Raw genomic sequence first — 24,001 nt, 5'->3', positions numbered from 1 at the left:
GGGCAAAGAACTGTTCCTATGTTGGGTTGCACTCATAATGAGAAGAGGTTCAGAGGGTTGCGCGTGGGCCTGGAGTAGTATGGACAGAAAAGGAGGAAGTGCTGCAACAACCAGCCTGATGGTCGTAGCTCAGCAGTTACCTTTTTTTGGAAAGGCAGAGCAAAGCTAGAGTGGGAGAGAAATCTTCCATCTGTTGGTTCACTCCCCAAACAGCCACAACGGCCAGATCAGGGCTGGTCCAGGCCAAAGCCCAGAGACGTGCGTCTCCCATGTAGGGGGGCAGCACCCAAGCACTTGGCCATCTTCAGCTGATTTCCCAGGCACATGAGTAGGGAGCTGGATCAAAAGTGGAGCAGCTGGGATCTGAACCGGCACTCCAGTAGGGGATGCTGGTGTTGCAGATTAGCTCAGAATTATCTGGACAGGATCTGATCAGCGGGCAGCGCTGACTGTCTGACCCACCAGGGCTGTAACTCAGATGTCTGTTACTGAGGTATTCTAAGTTAGGCCTTCAGTTGATTTCAGTACAGGTTAGAATGTTGCTCTTTACACGGATACTTGATATATGGAGGCAGCCGCCAGCCAACTTTAAGTTAAACACAGTAGTAACAGTCAATATAAACTGTAAAAAGTCATGTTGACTTGTGGCTCCTCTATGGAAAGGGCACATTCCCACTACCGTGTTCTTCCTAAAATTCACCTCAGTCAGATTGGAACTCGTCAAACTCAAACTCAGGGACATCCATCGAAATATGTGACCACCGTTCTTCGCACATCTGAACCTCACGAAGCACAAGCAAAAACCAAGAAGCTGTTAGAAAACTGGCTGAGCATGGGACTCCAAGTCCCATTAAGCTGGGTGGTCCTAATCCCATTTTAGGTGTTAAAGTGAGCATGTTGTGTGTAATTGATTATATAGTTGGATTAAGTGTCAAAGGGATAACATAAATAAGACCAAGTGTCTGGTAATAACAATAGAATTACAAAGGAGAAAGTTCCAACATGGGAAGCAGTCCACACAGCTGACTCATAGAATGACAAACGCCCTAAACAGCACTCTGACCTCAGAATTAGCCCCTAAGGCATTTGGATCTGGCTGAAAAGCCCATGAGAGCATTTCAGGCATGGAAAGTCAAGACATAGTGGCAAAAAATGTTCTGCATGAAGGATCTGTGTCAGTGAGACCCCAGTGGAAAGAAGGGCCCATCAAAGGATATACTACTTTCCTCTGAAGGGAGGAGAGAACTTCCACTTTGTTGATGGCTCTGTCTAAATACTGATGGAGTTTGTGGATTCAAAAGGCTCCATAGCCTTGGCAGCACTTGAGAGCCTTGGTTGGTCACTGACGTCAAACATAAGAGTGTCAATTGTTAAAGCAACAGCAGGAGTCACTGTGCACTTACTCCCCAGGTAGGACCTCTGTCCTGAATGAGTTGTACTATGAGGAATAATTGTTTTTTTTTTTTCTTTTTTTAAACTTTTATTTAATGAATATAAATTTCCAAAGTACAGCTTATGGATTACAATGGCTTGCCCCCCATAACGTCCATCCCACCTGCAACCCTCCCCTTTCCCACTCCCTCTCCCCTTCCATTCACATCAAGATTCATTTTCGATTCTCTTTATATACAGAAGATCAGTTTAGCATACATTAAGTAAAGATTTCAACAGTTTGCTCCCACACAGAAAAATAAAGTGAAAAATACTGTTTGAGTACTAGTTATAGCATTAAATCACAATGCACAGCACACTAAGGACAGAGATCCTACATGAGGAGTATCAAAGCAAATTTTTAAGAAGTAAAAGGTTCTGCCACACTGTTCTATTGGACATTTTGAATGAGAAGCCTTAATAAAGCAATAGAATCCATGTTCCTGAGTCCAAAAAATAGGAAGTTATTCATACAGGCATGGTGAGTTAGAAATTTCTGGGGCAAGACTTCCAGTGCTCCTTAGGATACACATTGCTAAGTCACTCAGCTAAGCACAATGGAGATAATAGAATGACTTCTTTCTGTCCTTGGAAATGAACCTCATTAAAAAATGGAGGATCTTACATATCTCAGACTCATCAGTTTTGCTGTGGACACTTTCGTAACCATCTTAATATTCTAGGAATGGAACTGGATATATTAAAATATGGTTTCTGCCCCTATGAGGAATAATTGTAAAACTTGCTCTCAATCTGTACTTTATACCGGGGGGGGGGGGTGCAAACTGTTGACATCTTTCCTTAGTGTAGAGTTGGTCTTCTGTATATAGTTAATTAAAAACGAATCTTAATTAAGAAATGGATGGGAGAGGGAGCAGGAGGTGGGATGGGAATGGGGGTGGGAGGGTAAAAATGGGGGGAGGAACCACTATATTTCTAAAAGCTGTACATATGAAATTTATATTCATTACATAAAGGCCTAAAAAAAGTGGCTGGCAGGAAGGTGACAGGAAGACTGAATGTACTGTGGTGTCTTGGGTTGGCTCTGGGACACAAAGAGAACATCAGTGGAAGAACTGGTGAACGCTGAACGAACTCTGTAGTTCATATTGTATCCACGTTGCCTTCTTGCTTATAAAGCAGTTCTGAAAAGTGCTAAAAATTAGTGGAATCTGGGTGATAGATACATGGGACAGGCTGTATCTGCAGCTCTCATCCATTTGAAATTACTAAAAAATGAGGTTTAAAAAAGACATTGGCTCAAGAATTTATCTTAATCAAAAATTAGCGATAAAAACGCTCATCTGATCTGTTTCAAATGTCAGGAAAACACGCGTCCACAGAGGAATGCTTGTTCCTGAGAGGCGCTGTGTGCTTTTGTTCCGACTGGAGCAGAAAGTGTTTTTCTTTTCTTTATTAAACACGCTGTTCTTTCATTGTTCACCATGAATTACCCGCTTGTCCTCTGCCTTATTCCTGAGACACAGACGCCAGGCCCAGCTGCGGGTCATTGTAGCTCAGATTATTTTCCAGCATTTGAGACCAAGGCGCGGTCCCCTCCCACAGAATCGGGCACCGGTTCCTGCACCCCGGCTCACTCCACACCGTCTCCAGGCTGCAGCTGCTGGGTCGGCGGGGAGCAGGCGGAGGCCGCGCTCACCGAGCAAAGCGGCGGCGCCGGGGAGGGCGCGCCCGGACGACCGTCCCGGGCCGTGCGCGCGGCACACACCGTCCACCACCACACGCACCCTCGCCCGCGCCAAACCCTGACACGCGCCGTCTGCAGCCGTGCCGCCCGGGCACCCGCGTCCCAGCCCGGCACCAGGCCCCGGGCCCGCTCGCCCCGCGCCCTCTGCGCATGTGCAGCCTGCTTCCCGCCGGCTCGTCCCGCCCAGGCCTCCGGTCCACGCGGCGGGTGAGGCCCGGACGCTGGGCCGAGGGTCAGGGGGCTCCGCGCAGTGCGGGGAAGGGTGGGGCGAGACCCCCGGCGTCCGCGGAGTGGGAGGGGGCGGGACGCGGGCCCGTCTCAGTCTGCAGAGCGGGCCTGGGGCGGGTGTGGGCGGGCGGGGGCCAGGCTCGCAGGGTCCGCACGGGTCCACTCCCGCGCCGGCCGTCGCGTGGCCGGGGGCGGGGAGCGCGCGTGCGTGACGCGTGCCCGGCGCCGCAGGGAGGGGGCGTGGCGGCGGGCGTGTGCGCAGCGCGCGTGGCGCGGCGTGCGCGCGCCCCGGCGTGGTGACGCGCGCGCGCCCGGCGTGGTGACGTGCGCGCGTGTGGGTGGCACCGCGGGAACGCGAGGTTGCCGGGGCCGCAGACTGAGGGAATGAATCGCCGGCGGGACTCGCGTTCCATCTCGGGGCGGCGCGGGTGGCGAGGCTCCTCGGTGCCGTGGGCTGCTGCGCGCGGCCGCCGCTGTAATTATTTGGGGCGTGCGTGTGTGTGTGGGTTCGTGTGTGGGGGACGTGGTGCCCTGGGAGGGTCTCTCCGCCCAGCCTGGAGCCGACCCTCGGGCCTCCTGAGCCGCGGAGGGGGAAGGGGCTGGTCCGGCTGGAGCCCCCGCAGCCCGCGTTCTCTGTGGCGTGTTCGTCTTTTTGTTGTCACGTGTAATCATGACTCGGTGTCCTGGGGCGTGGACGGCCGTGTGCCGGTGCAAGGTGCGGGACAAGTGTGAGGAGAGGGGTGGGCGGCCTGGCTGCGCAGGGAGTGTCAGCCCTGGGGAGTGACCGGCACGGTGGGTGACCCCGTTGGCGCTGCACGGAGGGCTCAGCTCTCCTGGCCTGGGACCCGCAGGGCCCTGACGCAGGCAGCTCCTGGTTTGGGTCATTTGTTTGGACCTGACTTTGGAGGAGGGAGAGAGAAGTGTGAGAAGGTGAGCGGTTCCCATCACGCAGTTTCTTAGTGGAAGCACCAGAATAGGAACCAGGGCTGCAGGTCGCTGGGCCACTGCTCTCCGTTCTGTCCACTGGTAACTCCAAAATTAAGTAAAAGAGCTTTTGAGAAACTGAAGCGATTTGGAACAAACTTTGAAAAAAATTGTTTTGGGTCTGGCTTTGAGCACCCCCATCCCTTTTTTCAGAGGTTTCTTGTATTATCTGACCTCAAAGGATTAGCAGTAAAGAGATAAACCTGAGGATTTTTTAAATTGTTATTATTTTTATATCAGTTTCTATCAAAGCCATAGTGTTTCATCCTTTAAATTACTGTGATTTGTTAAACTTATCTTTCCGTGTTTTTTGATTTTTCTGTGTCACAGAACCTAAATTGGTAATAAATCAGTAAGAAACAAATATTCACATTCACTCAATGAAAAGGATCGTGTGCAAGCTCCCCGCGGATCGGAACTGCACGTGGACAGGTAAGGACCTGGTGTGTGGAGCTGTGTAGGAGGCGACTCGGGAACTGAAATACGGGCCAAGGCAGATGACGTTCTCCCTTTCTCTTCCATCAGCTCTCCCCACTCCACTGTGAGGGAAAATGAACAAATCCCAGGTGAGTGTTTCGTTTCTTTATTCCCACTTTGTTTGCAAGCAGACTCTATGAGGTTTGAAAGGATTCACAGCTCAAAGAAGGGACGGTAGACAGAGAAACTCACCACAAGGAAAATCTAGTTAATGGAGCAAATCCACATAGGGTGGGCAACAAAATTAAATGTGAGCGTTTTTACTTTTACAAAGTTACCCAAGTTGTTGGAAAATTGTCTCTGATCTTTTCCGTGACAATTATGAGATGCATGCAGTGCGGGGATACTTCAGAAAGTTCCTGGGAGAATGTATTAAAAATGTAGGTTTGCTTTGGTGCAGAAATTCTTTGACATCCAGGGGTGGTTTTGTGATAACGCAAAAATGACCACGAGCTTTGTGAAGACCTTGTGTGTCGGCCATAATTGCTTCTTGGTGGAGACGGCGCAGTGCCACAACAGGCCTCAGTGCGTATACTTCTCAGGTTTAAGTAGACAGCTGACCTGCCTGATCCAGGAATAACACCTTGAAGGTGTGGAGGAACAAAGGGGGACTGTGTGGTCCCCAAAACAGTTCCCCACAAGTGTCCGTGTCGGCGTGTTTGTGGGTTCTGGCGGATGTGTCTGCGTTTCTCATTTACATGCCAACCTGATCAATGCAGCCTTGTCCCATCACAACCACATGCCTGGATCAGTTCTGGGAAAGGCCACCAAATGGTGCTCAGGGCCAGTGGGTGCTTTTTCTTTGCCTGCCTTGACCTTCTGCAGCTCCTAATGCTATGGACCATGGTCTGCTTTGAAAGTCTTCTGTGCTGCTGTCGGCGCTACCCAGCTTGGAGCTGCCCTGTCCTGAAGTTCTAGTCTCCACTTGAGCCCTCCCAAAGTTGTGTTTCCCTTTTGCCCCAGACATTGCTTCCCCTCTGGGTTTTCATCCTTGGCCCATTGCTCTTCTCATTCTGTTTTTTTTTCTTTTGAATATTTATTTATTTTACTTGAAAGAGTTACACAGAGAAGGAGAGGCAGAGAGAGAGAGAGAGAGAGGTCTTCCATCCACTGGTTCACTCCTCAATTGGCTGCAACGGCTGGAGCTGCACTGATCCGAAGCCAGGAGCTTCTTCCTGGTCTCCCACATGGGTGCAGAGGCCCAAGCACTTGGGCTATCTTCTACTGCTTTCCCAGGCCACAGTAGAGAGATGGATTGGAAGAGGAGCAGCCGGGACTGGAACCAGTGCCCTGTCATATGGGATGCCGACGCCGCAGACGGAGGATTAACCTGTGCCACAGCGCTGGCCCCATAGCTCCCTCTTCTATGTTAGGGATAATAATGCTTGCTTGTGAGTTGAAAATCATTATTTTCTAGAGCAGCATCTGTCTTTTGATACTTGCTCGTGAAGTCCCCCCCCCCCATGCAGAAATGCTTGATTCTTTTATCTAATTTATCCATCTTGTATGCTGGTATTGGAGGCACAGCTGGAAAGTCCTTCCCACTTGGTGATTATAAAGAGTCTGTTTTTGTATTCTAGTATTTTACTGTGCTCCAGTTTTACATCTTCAGTCCATCTGGAATTTACCTTGGTGTACAGGAACTTAACCATTCAAGCACAACACTCGTTCCGCTTACCACCTGTTATACCGTGTGCTGCTGTTGCGTGTCTTCTCCCTGTGCTCTGGAACCCACAGGTCTGCTGTAGTACTATGGATTTAGACAGTCGCTGTGCTTCTGTATTTACTTAAATATTTGCCCCTCTGTGCTGTCTCTGCCTTCTACGAGTTTCATGCTTCATCTTCGATCACTTGCGTTCAGCCCAAAGCGCTTCCTTATTATTTCTTGTTGGCTGGATCTTTTGGTGGCAGTTCTTTTTTGTTTTTGTTTTTTGACAGGCAGAATGGACAGTAAGAGAGAGAGACAGAGAGAAAGGTCTTCCTTTGCCGTTGGTTCACTCTCCAATGGTCGCTGCGGCCGGCACACCGCGCTGATCCGATGGCAGGAGCCAGGTGCTTCTCCTGGTCTCCCATGGGGTGCAGGGCCCAAGTAGTTGGGCCATCCTCCACTGCACTGCCTGGCCACAGCAGAGAGCTGGCCTGGAAGAGGGGCAACCGGGACAGAATCCGGCGCCCCAACCGGGACTAGAACCCAGTGTGCCAGTGCCGCAAAGTGGAGGATTAGCCTAGTGAGCCGCGGCGCCAGCCGGTGACAGTTCTTAACAGTTTTTGTTCAGAGGTGTCTATTCTGGTAGTTGTTCTTCTTTTAAATATTTATTTCATTTGTTTAAAGGCAGAGAGACAAAGATTTCCTATCTGCTGTTTCAATCCCCAAATACCTTCAATGTCTGGGGCTGGGTCAGACCAGTTCCAGGAACTCGGAACTCAATCTGGGTTTTTCACGTGGGAATCAAAGCCCCAGTTATGTGAGCTGTCCATCACCTGCTGCTCCCAGGTGTGTATTAGCAAGAAACCAGAATCAGGAGTGGAAGCTGGACTTGAACCAGACACTCCTATATGAGATGCAGTATCCCAAGCCAAGTGCCAGCCCCTCTTCTTCTCCTTGTCCTAATTTATTTATGTATTTGAAATGTGAAGTTACAGAGAAAGGATGCGAGATCTTCCATCCACTGGTTCACTCCCAAAATGGTCATGATGGCCAGGTCTGGGCTAGGCTGAAGCCAGGAGCTTGGAACTCTGTCTGGGTCTGCCACGTGGTTGGCAGGGGCCAAAGGACTTGGGCCATCTTCTGGTCCTTTTCCCAGGTGCATCAACAGGGAGCTGGATCTTAAGTGGAAAAGCCAGGACACAAACCAGCACCACAAGGCTGGCCCCTTTTCTTCATTTTTGAAGGATGGTTTTACTTTGGAATTCTGGATTAGGACTTTTGTGTTTTACCTTTTAGCATTTTTAAAAAGATTTATGTATGTATATACGTGAAAGGCAGAGATGGGAAGGGAGGGAGAGGGAGAGGGGGAGGAGGAGGGAGAGAGAGAGATTTTTTTCCATAAAATTTCCTATTTTTTCCCCAAGATTTTCATGGCTATTTTTGAATATTTATTCTTCCTTATGAATTTGACTTGAGCTAGCCTATAGGACATGACACTGTTTCAAATACATTTTTTCACTTTTGAATACTTGATGTTCATTAACATGGCTCATCTCCATTTTTTGTAAGTTTGCTTTTTATAGCTACAGCTGAAAAGATCAATTCAAATGGTCAGGTGTACCTGAGTCAAATTTGTATCAGCTCTTTTGCGATTTCATGGTATATGCCTTTCTCTCTCAATCTAACCCTGCCAATGGCTTTTGTCTCCATATCAGATCATGGATCATCCGCCTCTAATCTGCACTGTGCACGGGGTACTTTCTTGCTTCACCAAATTATAAAATCATTTGAAAATATCTTTTTAAAAATTCCAAACAGAAACAGAACAAACATTTTGTGTTCAATTATAAAAATAATGGTTTTTCTCCTGGAATGATTTTTTCCCCCTCAGGGAAGAGTCACAGAAAACAGTGATTTCAACAAGGAACTAAAACCACATCTTGAAATTAGAGAAGCCAGAATGAAGTTCTTAGGATACAACCAAGTCAGCAAAAAAAATAAAAAAATAAAAAACCTGTTTTTGACACAGGGAGATGACAAATTCTTCCCATGCTTCATGTATTGATTTTCTTACATATATTGAATACTTTTTTTTTTCCTATGACAAAGAGACATCTGCATTTCTGTGTTTATTGCGGCACTGTTCACAATAGCCAAGACATGCAAACAGCCTAAATGTCCATGCACTGCTGAATGGATAAAAAGATTTGGTACATATATGCAGTGGAATATGATGTCACACAAAAAGGATGAAATCTTATCACAACAACCTGGATAGAAGTGGAGGCCATTTCATTGACTTTTTGTTTTGTTGTTTTTAGTCTCTGTGTCATTGTTCTCTGTTTTATTGTTTCTTTCCTCCTACTAATTTGGGGTTTGATTTATTCTTACTTTTCTAGTTCCTTGAGGGGTGGTGATAAGCTGTTGGAGGTGTTTCTGTCTTTGTGATGCAGGCATTGATTACTGTACATTTCCATCTTTTCCTTTTGCTTTGCCCCATAGGTTTTGCTATGCTGTGTTTCCATTTTCCTTCTTTTCATGAGATTTTAAAATTTCCTTTTTTTAAGATTTATTTTATTTTATTTGAAAGGCAGTTACAGAGAGAGAGGGAGGGACAGAGATCTTCCATCTGCTGGCTTACCCCCCAGATGACTGCAGTGGCCAGAGCTGGGCCAATCAGGAGCCAGGAGTCAGGAGCTTCTTCCTGGTCTCCCAAGTGGGTGCAGAGGCCCAAGAACTTGGGCCATCTTCTGCTGCTTTCCCTGGCGCATAAGCAGGAAGTCGGATCAGAAGTGGAACGGCCAGGACTGGAACCGGCCCCTTATGGGATGCCTGCACTGCAGACGGCAGCTTTACCCACTACACCACAGCGCCAACCCCTTTGATTTCCTCTTATGTCTATTGATTGTTTAGGAGTAAGTTGTGTAATTTTCCATGTATGTTTATGATTTCTAAAGTTTTTCTAGTTCTTTTACATGTAATCAGTAAAGATACTTGATATGATTTCTGTTCTTTTAAACTTGTTGAGACTTGTGCTGTGACCTACCATATGGTCTATCCTGGATAATGTTCCATGTGCTATTTTTTTAAAAAGATACTAGACACCCCCCCCCTTTTAAAAAAAGATTTATTTATTTGAAAGGCAGAGTTAGAAAGGGGGAGAGAAAGAGCCAGAGACAGAGATCTTCCATCCACTGGTTCAGTCCTCAAATGGCTGCCACAGAAGGGGCTGGGCCAGGCCAAAACCAGGAGCCAGGAACCCTATCTGGTTCTCCTCTTCAGGTGCAGGGGCCCAAAGAATCGAGCCATCTTCCACTGCTGTCCCAGGCGTATTACCAGGGAACTGGATTGGAAATGGAGCAGAGCATCTGGGACTCAAACAGGTGCCCATATGGGACACCAGTGTCGCAGGCGCACGTGGCAACTTCGCCCACTACACCACAGTGCTGGCTCCTCCATGTGCTTTTAAGAAGAATGTGTATTCAAGAACTGTTGGACGGAAAGTTCTGTAGATGTGTGTTAGATCAAATTCATCTATGGTGCAATGTAGCTCTGCCATTGGTTTTTTTTGGCCTAGACTTGTCCATTTCTGAAACTGTGGTATTGAAGCCCCCCTACTGGTACTGTATTAGTGTCTCTCTCTAAGTCTGTTAATACTTGCTTTACATGTTTGATTGCTCCAGTATTGAGCACATTTATATTTACAAGTGTTGTTTTGGCTTGTTGGATTGAATCATTACCATTATATACCGACCTTCCTGACCTATTTTTACATCTTTTTTAATTTAATTTTAAAGATTTATTTATTTATTTGAAAATCAGAATTACACAATGAGAGAAGGAGAGGCGCAGAGAGAGAGAGAGAGAGGTCTTCCATCTGCTGTTTCACCCAACCCCCCCAGTTGGCTACAGCGGCTAGAGCTGCACCGATCCAAAGCCAGGAGCCAGGAGCCTTCTTCGGGTATCCCACATGAGTGCAAGGGTCAAAGGACCTGGTCATCTTCTACTGCTTTCCTAGGCCATAGCAGAGAGCTGGATTGGAAGTGGAGCAGCCGGGACTTGAACTGGCATACCCACATGGGATGCTGGTACTGCAGGTGGTGGCCTTACCCACTATGCCACAGCGCCGGCCCCTTATTTTTATATCTTTTGATTTAAAATCTTTTATTTCATAGAAGTATGGCTATTCCTGTGTTCCTTTGGGTTCCATTTGCGTGGAATATCTTGTTCCATCCTTTCACTTTCAGTCTATGTATGTCCTTAGAGGTGAAGTGAGTTTCTTGTAAACAGCATATAGTTAGGTCCCTCTTTTTTTTTAAGTTTTATTTATTTTATTTGAAAGAGTTACAGAGAGGCAGAGGCAGAGGGGGAGAGACAGATATAGAGAGAAAAGTCTTCCATCCGCTGGTGCACTCCCCAAATGACTGCAAAAACCAGAGCAGAGCCAGTCCGAAGCCAGGAGCCAGGAGCTTCATCCAGATCTCCCATGCAGGTGCATGGGGCCCAAGGACTTGGGCCATCTTCCACTGCTTTCCCAGGCCATAGCAGAGAACTGGTTTGGGAGTGGAGCAGCCAGGACTCAAACCGGTGCCCATATGGGATGCTGGCACCGCAGGCAGTGGCTTTACCTGCTACGCCACAGCACCAGCCCTCCCCCCCCGCCTTTTAAGATTTATTTGAGAGGCAGAGTTACAGACAGAGAGGTCAAGACAGAGAGGAGGTTTTCCATCCATTGGTTCACTCCCCAAATAGCCACAATGGCCGGAGCTGGGCCGATCTGAAGCCAAGAGCCAGGAGCTTCTTCCAGGTCTCCCACTCAGGTACAGGGGCCCAAGCACTTGGGCCATCTTCCACTGCTTTCCCAGGTCGTAAGCAGACAGCTGGGTCAGAAAAGGAGCTGCCAGGACAGGAACCAGCGTCTACATGGGATGCTGGTGCTGCAGGCATATTCTTAGTCTACTATGCCTCAGCGTCAGCACCAGGTCCTGTTTTTTAATCAGTTCTATCACTGTAGGTCTTTTAATTGAAGAACATAGTCCATAGCTGGATTGGAAGCAGAGTAGGCAGAACTGGAGCTGTCACTCTGATAATGGGATGCCAGTGTCTCCAGGGGCACCTTACCCTACTATGCCACAGCACCCACCTCTGTTGAGTTCATTTTTATATAAGGTATGAAATTTAGGTTGAGGTCCAGTTTTTCCTGAAATTTCTCCAGCACCATTTGTTGAAGACTCATATACTTTACAGGTTCACAAAAATTCCATTGGACTGCTTTTGTACCTTTGTCAAAAATCACCTGGGCATGCATGTGTAGGTCTATTTTTGGGTTCTCCTCTGTGTGCCATTGATCTAGCTACTTGTCCTTCTGCCAATACCGTACTGCCTTGATTACTTTAGCAATATAATGAGCCTTACTATTGTGCAGTGACTCATTTCACTTTATTATTCTTTTGCCACATGGCTTTAGATATTCTTAGGGCCTGAGCCTCCTATATAAGTTTTAGAAAAACCTGTCTGTTTTTATTAAGATCTGTGTTGGGAGGAATTGCATCACAGTACTGATTTTCAGAGTAAGATACTTTTTTTTTTTGACAGGCAGAGTGAACAGTGAGAGAGAGAGACAGAGAGAAAGGTCTTCCTTTTGCCATTGGTTCACCCTCCAATGGCTGCCGCGGGCACGCTGCAGCTGGCGCACCGCGCTGATCCGATGGCAGGAGCCAGGTGCTTATCCTGGTCTCCCATGGGGTGCAGGGCCCAAACACTTGGGCCATCCTCCACTGCACTCCCTGGCCACAGCAGAGAGCTGGCCTGGAAGAGGGGCAACTGGGACAGAATCCAGCACCCCGACTGGGACTAGAACTCGGTGTGCCGATGCCACAAGGCGGAGGATTAGCCTATTGAGCCGCGGCGCCGGCTCCAGAGTAAGATACTTATAACTCACTCGCTCAGCTATCTGTGTTAGCAAATGTCTTCCCTTCCCAAAATTTAGCAGTTCTTGTAACCCCACTCAAGGCTCGCTCATTCACTCAGCAGTTGTTTGGGACTGTTTTCCGTCCTACTGAGTCTTGTTGCATTGTAAACCCTGTTCTAAGAGTGTTGCTGTGTTGTAATTGCTGACTTGGAATGGGAGAGCTATTTGGTATAGAGAGAGTCTGAGGTTTCCCTGACTGGGCATTTGGGACAGAAGAAAATGTTCTCAAATTGCTCTTAGCCATTGCTTCATTTCATGTAACATTCCATGTCACTTTATTTCAGCTTCTCGGTTGGATTAGCAGTGCCACATGTGACATTTTAGCTTTACCTATAATGGGACATAAAAACTTGGTTTATATACTCTTTCAAACTAGTGTAAAGCCCTGTAACTTGTGTTCTGAGCTACTTAAGGACTTTCACAGTTTTTGAAAGAAATCTATTTAAACTCCTGCAGTCATCTTCTGTCACTTGTCCAGAAGCCAATTTATCCTCGTATCTCTCATTTGGTCACTTCTGTTTTTTCAATTTTCTTTTTGTAAAAAAAAAAAAAAATAAATTCGTTGTTATATTGGTGTAGTGTAAGGGTGGTATCCACCTTAGGGCTTGGCCTACCTGTGTGTCTGGGCTTCCCCTGTGAGTGAGACCTCCACTGGAAAAGATCATGACTCAGTCATTGCTGACCGTCTTTATTTAGGTTGTTGTTTTTGTTGTTTGTTTGTATTGGTGTTTTGAACCAAGCACGCCTATGGAATGCTGGTGTAGCAGGCAGTGGCTTAACCTGTACGCCACATTGCTGGCCTCCAATTTCAAGTCTTTCAGAAATTACAGAGGGGCCTCTTCCCTACATTGTGTGGTATACATTTATTCATTTATGTTTCCTTATGGATGGTTTTGGAGTTAAGAGAGATAAATATGTATCTCAGACTCGAAATTTTACTTCTTTTAGTTTTTTATTTTGGAAAATTGCAAGCAAGCTTAGATAAAAGTTAGAAAATACTGTATTGACCCTCATGTACCCATTTTCAGCTTCTCCAGTTCTCTCTCAACTCATAGTTGTACTTCCACCTTTACCCATTCCTGCTGGAGGATTTTGAAGCAAAACCAAGATAGAAAATTATTTTGTTTGTGATTTTACATCACTATGTTTTGCTGAAAGAGATCCTCTGTTTTCAGCCTTTAAATATGAAAACCTAAACATCAGAAAATAAACACCCGTGTAATTTTTATCTAGATTCAGCAAGTGTTAACACTTTCACTTTTCTTGTTTTTTTTTGTTTTTTGGGGGGTTTTTTGTTTGTTTGTTTGTTTGACAGGCAGAGTTAGTGAGAGAGAGAGAGAGGTCTTCCTTTCGTTGCTTCACTCCCCAAATGGCTGCTACGGCCAGTGCTGCAGCCAGCACACTGCGCCGATCCGAAGCCAGGAGCCAGGTGCTTCCTCCTGGTCTCCCATGCGGGTGCAGGGCCCAAGCACTTGGGCCATCCTCCACTGCCTTCCCGGGCCACAGCAGAGAGCTGGACTGGAAGAGGAGCAACCAGGACAGAATCCGGCACCCCAGCCCGAACTAGAACCTGGGGTGCCGGCGCCGCAGGTTAGCCTAGTGAGCCGTGGCGCCGGCCCACCTTTTTTGTTTTAACTTCCATCTGTATATGTGTATTTTTTCAGAAAAATTTGAAAATTTGTTACACCCATTATAACGCTTTATCTCTAAATGCTCTTGGATGAATTTCCTCAAATAAAGACACTTGTTTACCCAACCACAATATCATTATTATGCTAAGAAAATTAATAGTGATCTATGCCATACTGTAACTTCCCAAAATCAGACAATATTTAAAGGTAAAGAGTAGCAACAGTGTTAGCAGAGGAGGTTGTGATTAGGGCCTGTATCCCCAGAGCATGTCTATTGTATAGCCATCCTTTACAGTATCCCCACCCCCAGCCTTCTGCTTGAAATCTCAGCCCTGCAGAAAAGCTGAAAATACTAGTGTACAGTGAAAATCCCAACATCCTCCCCCTAGATTAACCAGCGACCTAATTACCACATTTACTTTTTCTGCTTCTATGCCCATGCCACCCCTGTTTGCCAAAAGCTTTGAAAATAAGCTGTATAAGCATCATGACACTTTTGCATGTTTCCCCAAGAACAAGGACACTTTCTTTATATCATGGTGATAATTATATTTAGTGGCCACCAAACTCATATTTCTCCAGATATCAAAACATGCATTTGGACATTTTTTTTCCCAAGTTACTGGCTAATGAGTGATTTCACACTGTGTTCCCTTCTGGTGCCCTTTCATTTTTTCTGACCTGGAGCAGATCCCTGCCTTTTTTGTCTTTCCTGAAATTGCCATTTTTAAAGTGCTGACTCTTGAATTAATAATCTTCATGGTTTTATTTCATGGTAAACATTATTGGCTAGAATGCTACAAAGATGATGTCTTGCTTTTTTATTTCTAATATATTATTCTCGTTTCACCTACTCTGTGTTCTTAGCATTTATATATGATACCTGTCTGAATCAACTATTGTACTGATGGTTGCAAAAAGCATGATTTCACATTTGTTTTGCTTTTTTTAAGCTAGCTTTTCTTCTGTAAAGAAGCATGCTCTCCACCCAGATGTAAATGTTACTCTTGCACACAAGGATGGATCTGTGACATCAGTCTTTTTTTAGGAAAATAGTGTTATTTGAAACACAAACACAGGGAGAAGCTCCTGTCTGCTGTTTCACTTCCTAAATACCCATGACTTCTGGGCCAGGCCAGGCCAGGCTGACACCAGGAGTCAGGAACTCAAACCAGGTCTACCACGTGGTTGGCAGGGACCTGATACCTGCTGCCTCCTAGAGTGTGCATTAGCAGGAAGCTGGAATCAGGAGTGGAGCCAAGAGCTGAACCCAAGTGATAAACTACAGATGTAAACACTAGGCACTTCAACATGGGATGCAGGAGTCCCAAGTGGGGGCAGGACTGGATTTCAGGCACCTAGTATGGATATGGAGTGTGGATGTCCCAAGTTGCCACTTAAGCTGGTGTACCCAGTACACCCACACCAGCAGTCTCTTTTGTCTAGCTACTTTAAAGAACTTTGTTCTGAGTCACTGAGCTCTGTGAATGTAACTTTATTTTTTTCTTAATCTGTTCTGCTGATTTCTGCTTTAAAAAATTTTTGAGGGGCCAGCATTGCGACACAGTAGATTAAGTTGCTGCTCGTGATGCCGGCATCTCATATCAGAGTGCTGGTTCGTGTCCCAGCTATTCTACTTCCAATCCAGCTCTCTGCTGATGCGCCTGGAAAAGTAGTAAAAGATGGATGACCCAAGTACTTGGTCTTCTACCACCTGCATGGGAGATCTTGATAGAGTCCCTGGCTCCTGCTTCAGCCTGGACCAGCCCCATCTGTTGTAGCCATCTGGGAGTGAAGCACCAAATGGAAAATTGTTCACCCCACCCACACCCCTGTTACTTAGCCTTTCCAATATATGAAATTAAAAAAAAAAATTGAGGGGCTGGCACTGTGGCACAGTGGGTTAAGCCATGGCCTGCAGCACCAGCATCCCATATGGGCACTAGTTTGAGTCCCAGCCGCTCCACTTCTGATCCACGTCCCTGCTTGGGAGGGTGTGGAGGATGGCCCAAGTGCTTGGGCCCCTGCACCCGCATGGGAGACCTGGAGGAGGCTTCTGGCTACTGGCTTTGGCCTGGCCCAATCCTGGTCATTGTGACCATTTAGGGATTGAACCAGCAAATGGAAGATCTCTCTCTGTCTTTCTCTCTGTGTCTCTCTGTGTCTCTCTCTCTCTAACTCTGCCTTTCAGATACAATAATAAAATAATTTATTATTTAATAAAAGAATTCTTTAAAAAGAATTGAGATGTAGAGAGAGAGAGAGAGACAGACAGACTCCATCCCTAGCTCACTCCCCAGATGTCTACAGTGGCTAGGGTGGGGCTGAGATTGGTGCCAGGAACTGAGAACCTCAGCTAGGCCTGCGACCTGGGTGCCAGGGACCCAGTTTCTTCAGCCATCACTGCTGCTTCCAAGGTCTGTGTTGACAGGAACCTGGAGTCAGAAGCCAGAGCAAGCAATCAAACCCAAGCACTGTGGTGTAGGTGTCCTGACTACTAGGTAAACATCTGCTCCCTCGTTTCTGCTTTTTTAATTAGAAGAATTTAATCCATTTAAATTAAAGTCATTTTGGATAAGAATAGACTCCTGTTCTTTTTAATTACTTATCCATTATTTCTTCTACTGCTGTATTAGTTGATTTCTCTACAGTATGCTGTTTTGATTTCTTCTCATTTCCTTTTGTATGTTTTTTAAAGGTATTTCAGTATTAGTTACTGTGGGGATTACAGTTAACTTACTACATTTATATTAATCTAGTTTGAATTGATACCAGCTTTTCCATAATCTTATCAAAATTCTGCTCCTCTACAGCTCTATTCTTTTTTATTGTTTGCATAAATTATATTTCATATGTTATTTATCCACTAATATTTATAATTACTGTTTACACATTAGTCTTAAACTCATTTAAGAGGTCGGCATCACGGCACAGTTGGTTAGGCCCCCACCTGTGACGCTGGTTTCCCATATGAGTACCAGTTCAAGTCCTGGGGCTGCTCCACTTCTGTTCTAGCTCCAAGCTGATGTGCCTGGGAAGGCAGCAAAAGATGGCCTGGGTGTTTGGGCCCCTGCCACCCATGTTCCAGGCTCCTGGCTGTGGCCTGGCCCAGATTATAGCCATTTGGGGAGTAACCAGCAGATGGAAGATTTCTTTGTCTCTGTCATTCTAAAACACTGCCTCTCAAATAAGTAAATCTTTTAAAAAATCATTTAGGAAATAAAAAATTGAGATCAGAAACCTAAAAACAAAAAATACTAGATTTTTATTTGCATACACACACATAGTTACCTTTATCAGAGCTCTTTATTTCTTCATACAACTTTAAGTAAGTTCTTTTCATTTCAACCATTGACATTTCCTGTAGGGCAGGACTCGTGACTAAAGAATTCTTAGCTTTTGTGTATCTGAAAATCTGAATTTTGCCTTCATTTTTGTAGGATAGCAGGTTTTGTTTTGTTTTTCACTTATTTATTTTTTTGATAGAGGCTGTGGCAGAGAGAGAGAGAGGTCTTCCATCCGCTGGCTCATTCCCCAGTTGACCACAATGGCCGGAGCTGCACCAATCAGGAGCCAGGAGCCTCCTTCTGGTTTCCCACGTGGGTGCAGGGTCCCAAGGACTTGGGCCATCTTCTACTGCTTTCCCAGGCCGTAGCAGAGAGCTGAATCGGAAGTGGAGCGGCAGGGTCTTGAACCAGTGCCCATATGGGATACTGGCATTAGAGGCGGTGGCTTTACCCAGTACACCATAGTGCCAGCCCCAATTTGGTAGTTTCATAATTAGTAGTTGGCAAATTTGTGAGTTTTTTCATCTTACAATATGTTTTGATGTGTCCTTCTGGCCTCTGTGGTGTCTTCGCATAATCCTTGCATTCCTTTCTTTCCCGTTTCTCTTTCTGTGACTCCTATAATGTGTATCACTTGAATATAGGCTCCGAATGTAGATTCCATAGGCTCTATTCATGTTTCTTCATTTTCATATTCTGCTCCTCATGCTGGATTATTTTAGATGTTCCAATTTCCAGCTCATGGTTCTTTCTGCTGGATGTTCAAATGGACTGTTTTACTCTAATAAATTTTTTATTTCTGCAATTTTATTTTTCAGCTCTAGAATTTCTACTTGATTTTCTTTTTAATTTCTAGCTCATTTTACTCATTTCCTTTATCTCTTTGTCCATGATTTCCTTCCCTTTTTTGAGCATATTTAAGACACTTTATTAAATCTTTGTCTAATAAGTCCAGTGTTTTAACTTCCTCAAGGAAGAAGAGAATTATTAACTTTGTATACTTTATGCTTTTTTGTTAAAAATTGGATTGTGAATATTATAATGTAGTAAATCTGGAACACAGATTCTTCTACTTGCACAGGGTTTGTTGCTTTTTGCTTTTGAGGGTACAAATATATAGTTAACTTTCTTTTTGTTTCCTAAAGATTTATTTGAAATGCAGAAAGAGAGAAAGAGAGAGAGAGAAAGAGAAATATCCTTCCTCTGCTGGTTCACTCCCCAAATGGCTGCAATGTTTAGGCTGGGCCAAGCCAAAGCCAGGAGCCTAGAACTCCATCCAGGCCGGGCTGGGCCAGGCTGAAGCCAAAAACCTGGAACTTCATCCAGATCTCACACATGGCAGGGTCCCAGTACATGGGCCACCTTCTGCTGATTACCCAGACATATGAGTAGGGAGCTGGACTGGAAATGGAGCAGCCTGAACTTGAACTGGCACTCATTGGGGATGCTGGCATCACAGGCAGTGGCTCAACCTGCTGTGCAACAACGCTGGCCGTTGCAAGTGTAATTCTTTATGAGTAAGCTCTCCTCTGATCTCTCCAGAACCATGGACCAGGGTCCCACACTTGGAACATGGGCTCTGGTGTCAAGACTGCCAGCAAGCCAAGAAGGGCTGGGGTAAGGGTAAGTGGAAAGAAGCTTGAAGTTGCCTTTTATTTGAGGAGTGGGGGAAGGGGGGCGGTTGGGGGGGGGGGTTTCACCATTCACTGCATTTCTGTGGTCCTCTGATGTTTCCAGAGTTCTAAGAGTTTCTTCTGACAGTTTCTTCCTGTTGTTTCTTTGTTTATTTTTAAAGAGGGAGACAAAGAGTAATCTTCCATCCACTGCTTCCCTCTCCAGATGCCTGCGGCAGCCAGAAAGGTAGCAGGATGCTGTCAGGAGTCTGGAACTCAGGCTGGGTCTCCCACGTGAGTGGCAGGGACCCAGCTACCTGGTTCCTCCCAGGGGCTCATTAGCAAGAAGCTGGAATTTGAGGCGGAGTGGGGACCTACTCACTCTGATAGGGGGTGTGGACCTACTCCTGCTTCTTGTTATTTGAAATCTCTATGGAAGGGCCTGTGCTTGATGCTGCCTGCTTTTCTAGGTTGTGGATGTCACTCAACTTCATGAATTTTCTTATTTATTTAATACGTTTTATTAAACTCTTTGCTTTAGAAGAATTTTGGATTTTTTGAAAAGTTGTGAAGATAGTACAGAGAATTTTCAATACATCCCCACAGACACAGTTTCCCCAATATTAAAATATTAATATGGTATATTTGTCACAACTAAAGAAACTTGATAGAATAAGGAAAAGCTGCTTAATTCAGATTTCTTTAATTTTTCTTCATTGTGTCCCTAATGTAGCTTTTTTTCCAGGATCCTGATGTTTCCCTGAGTCACTGTGTCTCCTTGGGTTCATCTTGGCTGTGACAGTTTCTCAGAATTTCAGAATTTCATTGTTTGTGATGATCTTCACTATTTTGAAGTCAGTCAGTGTTTCGTAGAGTATAGTAGTTTTGTAGACCGTTCCTCAACTGAAATTTGTCTACTGCTCTTCTCGTGTTTAGACTGGGGTAGAAATTCTCCAAGGAAGACCACGGAATTAAGTGTTATTAGATCACATCTTATCAGAGGAAAATACTTTTCTGTGCTTTTTCACAGTTTGTGTATCACTGTTGATCACCTGGCAGAGGTGGTGTGATCACGTTGTTCCACTGTGAAGGTATTCTTTCCTCCTGGTTATCATACTCTACTCTCGGAAGGAAGTGGAAAGTATACTGCACATACTTGATGGCGGAGTGTCCACATAAACTATTAGGGATTCTGCACAGGAGACTTGCATCTTCTTTGCTATTTTTTGATTTATTGAATATTTGTCTTCATATGAACTCATGACTAGTTATTTTCAATATTACTAGTTATATTCAATATTTTGTTCAATTTTTTTTTAAATTCAGACTTGCAGCTTGGTCATTAGGACCTCCTAGTTGGTTTCTCTGTCCCTTTGACATTTTCCATTATTGTGTTTTTTGAGAGCTTTCTTCCAAATACCTTTCTACCAAAAGGTATTTCAGGCTCATCCTATATGTTCCCTACCCCAGCCCTAGAGAGGCAGCCATTTTCCACGGAGCTCTTATTCTTTTGGCTAGAGTATGACATTGAAAACCAAGGTTGGGATGCTGCATGTGTCTGTTGTTACTGGTGGATCAGTGTCTGTGGACCCTCTCAGCTGACTGAACAAGGAAATGCATGTGTGCACTAGCTCATGTGCATGCACATTTCTGTAGATAATCCTTATGTAACCATTTGTACTGAGCTAAGCATTAGTTCATGCCAGTGTCTTCCACTCTAGTCCATTACCTCATGGAACATTCATAATGTAAAAGAGTATACATAATGTAAAAGACAAGCTCTTTTCCCCATGCTTGGCTGTAATCTCCTACTTCAGTTAAGAGAAGCCTAGTCCCATCATCCACCTTCCCTTGACTGAGTCATGTTCACATCTTCTGTATACTTAGAGAATTTTTGCCTGCTTAGTCTGTCAGTATTGACAGAGGAGTGTTGAAGTCTCCATCTATAATGTAGACTGGTCAGCTTCTCCTTTTAGTTTTATTAGTTTTTGCCTTACATATTTTAAGGGTCTTTGTTAGATGCACATGTATTTCAGATTGTGTCTTCTTTCTGTAATATGATTTTGAACCCATCTAATAAGCTCTTAATTTCAGATACTACATTTTTCAGCTTGAGACTACCCATACTCTGTGTATATGTGTATGTGCACCTTTGTGTATTACATATACGCTACATATCAGAGGCTCCCAAGACCATCCCTAGGCCCAGTGATTCCCTAGGTTGATCCCACATACCATCATACTGCTATGATTTATTACAATTAATGAACTCTTAAAAATAAAGATTCTGAGAGTATTTTCCCAGTAGAATCTCACAAAACACACATACATCCTGAAATGTATACCAGAGAAACCTAATAGGTACTTGGTGCCCAGGGTTCTTAGGAAGGGCTGTTCACATAGGTACACTCTGCCTCACTTGTACCACAATTCCAGCTTCCCAACAGAAATACACATACTCATTGTGAACTGTGTTGTTTACACAGAGTTCAGACTCAGTGAACCCTCAAACAGAAGGGGAGAACCCTTCTGAAATCCAGGCTCCCAGATGCCAGCCCAGGGTGATCCAAAGGATCTGTTAGTCCCAGGCCTGTTCGCTTAACCCTTTCTCCGCACAGCACATGTGCAGTAAGCCTATTGAGCTTCTCTCATGTTCTCATTTATTTTGTTCATATTTCCTCTGTTTCATTGAAGATACTAATTATTCATTTCAAAGCTCTTGTTAATTTCTTGTCTTTAAATGACCTGTCATGGTTCCTGTCTCTTCACATACCATTAATTTTTTTTACTAGATGCCAAATACTGTTTTTAAAAACAATTCGAGGTTATTAGAGATTCCAAGATGATCTTTTCAAGCAGATAATGTTCACCCTCCTCTCTAGTGGGCAGGTATGCTGCAGGGCACCCAGTTTAATCAATCATGGCTGAGCTTGGTCAGGGCCTGCACCTGGTTCATTTCAATCCCCTTATTTTTTCATATTAACTTAAAGTTTTACATCCCGATGAAAATCAACCTGCTAATGTAAAAGACAGTGTGAAAGATCTAACTCTTCTTCTGTAACACCAATCTACTTTATACACATTGCTAGTTCCTGCAGTGTCCTCTTTATTAAATATTAATGTGTATGTTTCCATATCAGGTCATAAGCACTTTGAGAACAGGAAGTATGGTTGTTTTCATCAGTAGTATTTGTAGCAACTTGGACAGTTCCAACCCCTTTGTGGAAACTTAATTTATATGAGATATCTTGTGTTATTCTACATAGCTTAGCAAAAAAGGAAGTATCCTATAAGCTATTTTTGATAACTCTAAAGAGATTAGTTCTCTTAAGTCTTTCCTACATCAGCTAGTTCTGACTACTCCATATAGCAAAGGAATGTACTGTTACAGGAACAAGTGTCATTCAAGGATGTGTGTGTGGACTTCACCCAAGAAGAATGGTACCTGCTGGACCCTGCCCAGAGGGTGCTGTACAGAGATGTGATCCTGGAAAATTACAGCAACCTTGTCTCAGTAGGTAAGGGGATTTTTTTTTTCATGTGGCTGCCTATAGCGTGCATCGCTTAGTTGCTGAAACGTGAATGCCCTGTTATTTTCCCTTGGTGAAGCTTGAGATTCAAGATATTGAGATTCACTCTTGGCCACCATAGAGTGTGTTCTAACCTCCTAAGAGACTGGTTTAGATGGATTTTTTTTAAGGATTTATTTTTTATTTATTTGAAAAGCAGAGTTACAGAAAGAGAGGGAGAGAGAAAGAGAGATCTTCCTTCCTCTTGTTTGCTCCCCAAATGGCCACAACAGCTGGAGCTGTGCCAGGCCGAAGCCAGGAGCCCAGAGCTTCCTCTAGGTCTCCCATGTGGGTACAGGGACCCAAGCACTTTCGCTTTCGCAGGCACACCAGCAGGGAGCTGGAACAGAAGTGGAGCAGCTAGGTCTCGAACAAACATTCATAAGGGATGCCAGCATTGTAAGCGGTGGCCTAACCCACAATGCCAGTCCCAATGTGGGTATCTTTGAGCAGCTCCCGAAACTATAGCTTCTTTTCTCTTCATTTTTTCAGAGTTTCTGAAGCCACGCTTGTTATTTTCTCTTAAGCCAATTCTGTGTTATTTTCTCTTAACAGGGTATTGCTTTACTAAGCCGGAAGTGGTCTTCAAGATAGAACAAGGAGAAGAGCCCTGGATATTAGAGAAAGGATTCTCAAGCCAGAGCCACTCAGGTGAGTTAGTGTGTTCACAGGCAAATGAAAGCTCAAGGAATGTCGATCTTAGGTCACTGATTTAGGGTTTGTTACCTTTGGAATATTTTTTAGAAATTTCTATATTTGGCCCTATACATTTGGAAGTGACCAAGGGCCCTTGACCCACCTCCTTGTTACCTCAGTCCCATCTGCATATGTCAGTCTTATTCATAAATGCTTTGCTTTTTTTCCCTGTGAAATTTCAGAATTGATTTCTCTGTACCAAACCCAGTTGGCTTCATCTCAGATATTTTTCTTGATTAGTTTCTCATTGTCTTTCTAAACTTGTTCATCTTCTCTCTGCTGTCTTTAGATATCTTTTGATAGCTGGCATGTATTCACGTGATACTTTCAGATATTCTCTCCAAAAATCTGATGAGTACTTCCTGTTACCACATTATGTTTTAGTTAACAACATAATAAAGTCTCTGGATCATAGAATGTCTGGTACAACAGGGTACAAAAAACGTAGAAATATGAAGTGTGCTTCAAAAAGCTCATGGGAAATAGAATTAAAAGATGGTTTATTTTGGTAAAAATAATTGTGAAATCTGTGTATATGATGGATCTTCAAAAAGTTGATGTTAGGGCAGATGTTTGTCACAATAGTCAAGATACGACTTGGGGACTGGCATTATGGCACAAGCAAGTTAAATTGGCACTTGCAATGCCAGCATCCCATATCAGAGTGCTGCTTTGAGACCTGGCTGCTCTGCTTCTGATCCAGCTTCCTGCTAAGGTGCCTGGGAAGGAGCTGGATGATGGACCAACTGCTTGGATCC

The 24,001-nt window shown here is 44.7% G+C and overlaps 1 protein-coding gene across 43 annotated transcripts in view; it reads left to right on the top strand.

Moving 5' to 3' along the window:
• The first annotated feature begins 3,219 nt into the window (after nt 1-3,219).
• Nucleotides 3,220-24,001, top strand: part of LOC100340451 (zinc finger protein 248) — a 46,251-nt gene continuing 25,469 nt past the window's right edge. For 24 of the 43 annotated variants that reach the window (XM_070058207.1, XM_051836920.2, XM_070058208.1 and 21 more), the window contains exons 1-6: nt 3,676-3,842; nt 4,682-4,783; nt 4,877-4,917; nt 18,908-18,988; nt 22,370-22,496; nt 23,103-23,198. In XM_070058207.1, the coding sequence (XP_069914308.1) occupies nt 4,903-4,917; nt 18,908-18,988; nt 22,370-22,496; nt 23,103-23,198 (319 nt within the window). In that variant the 5' untranslated portion in view covers nt 3,676-3,842; nt 4,682-4,783; nt 4,877-4,902. Of the gene's footprint in view, nt 3,347-3,666; nt 3,843-3,873; nt 4,083-4,681; nt 4,784-4,876; nt 4,918-9,758; nt 16,580-18,907; nt 18,989-19,160; nt 19,273-22,369; nt 22,497-23,102; nt 23,199-24,001 lie in introns of those variants that run through there. The other 19 variants (XM_070058219.1, XM_070058218.1, XM_070058217.1 and 16 more) reach the window with 9 other exon arrangements.

This window comes from Oryctolagus cuniculus, chromosome 15 (genome assembly GCF_964237555.1).
Source record: "Oryctolagus cuniculus chromosome 15, mOryCun1.1, whole genome shotgun sequence".
Taxonomy (NCBI): Eukaryota; Metazoa; Chordata; class Mammalia; order Lagomorpha; family Leporidae; genus Oryctolagus; species Oryctolagus cuniculus.
Note: the sequence above shows the minus strand (reverse complement) of the source record. Positions and strands in the feature narration are given on the sequence as shown.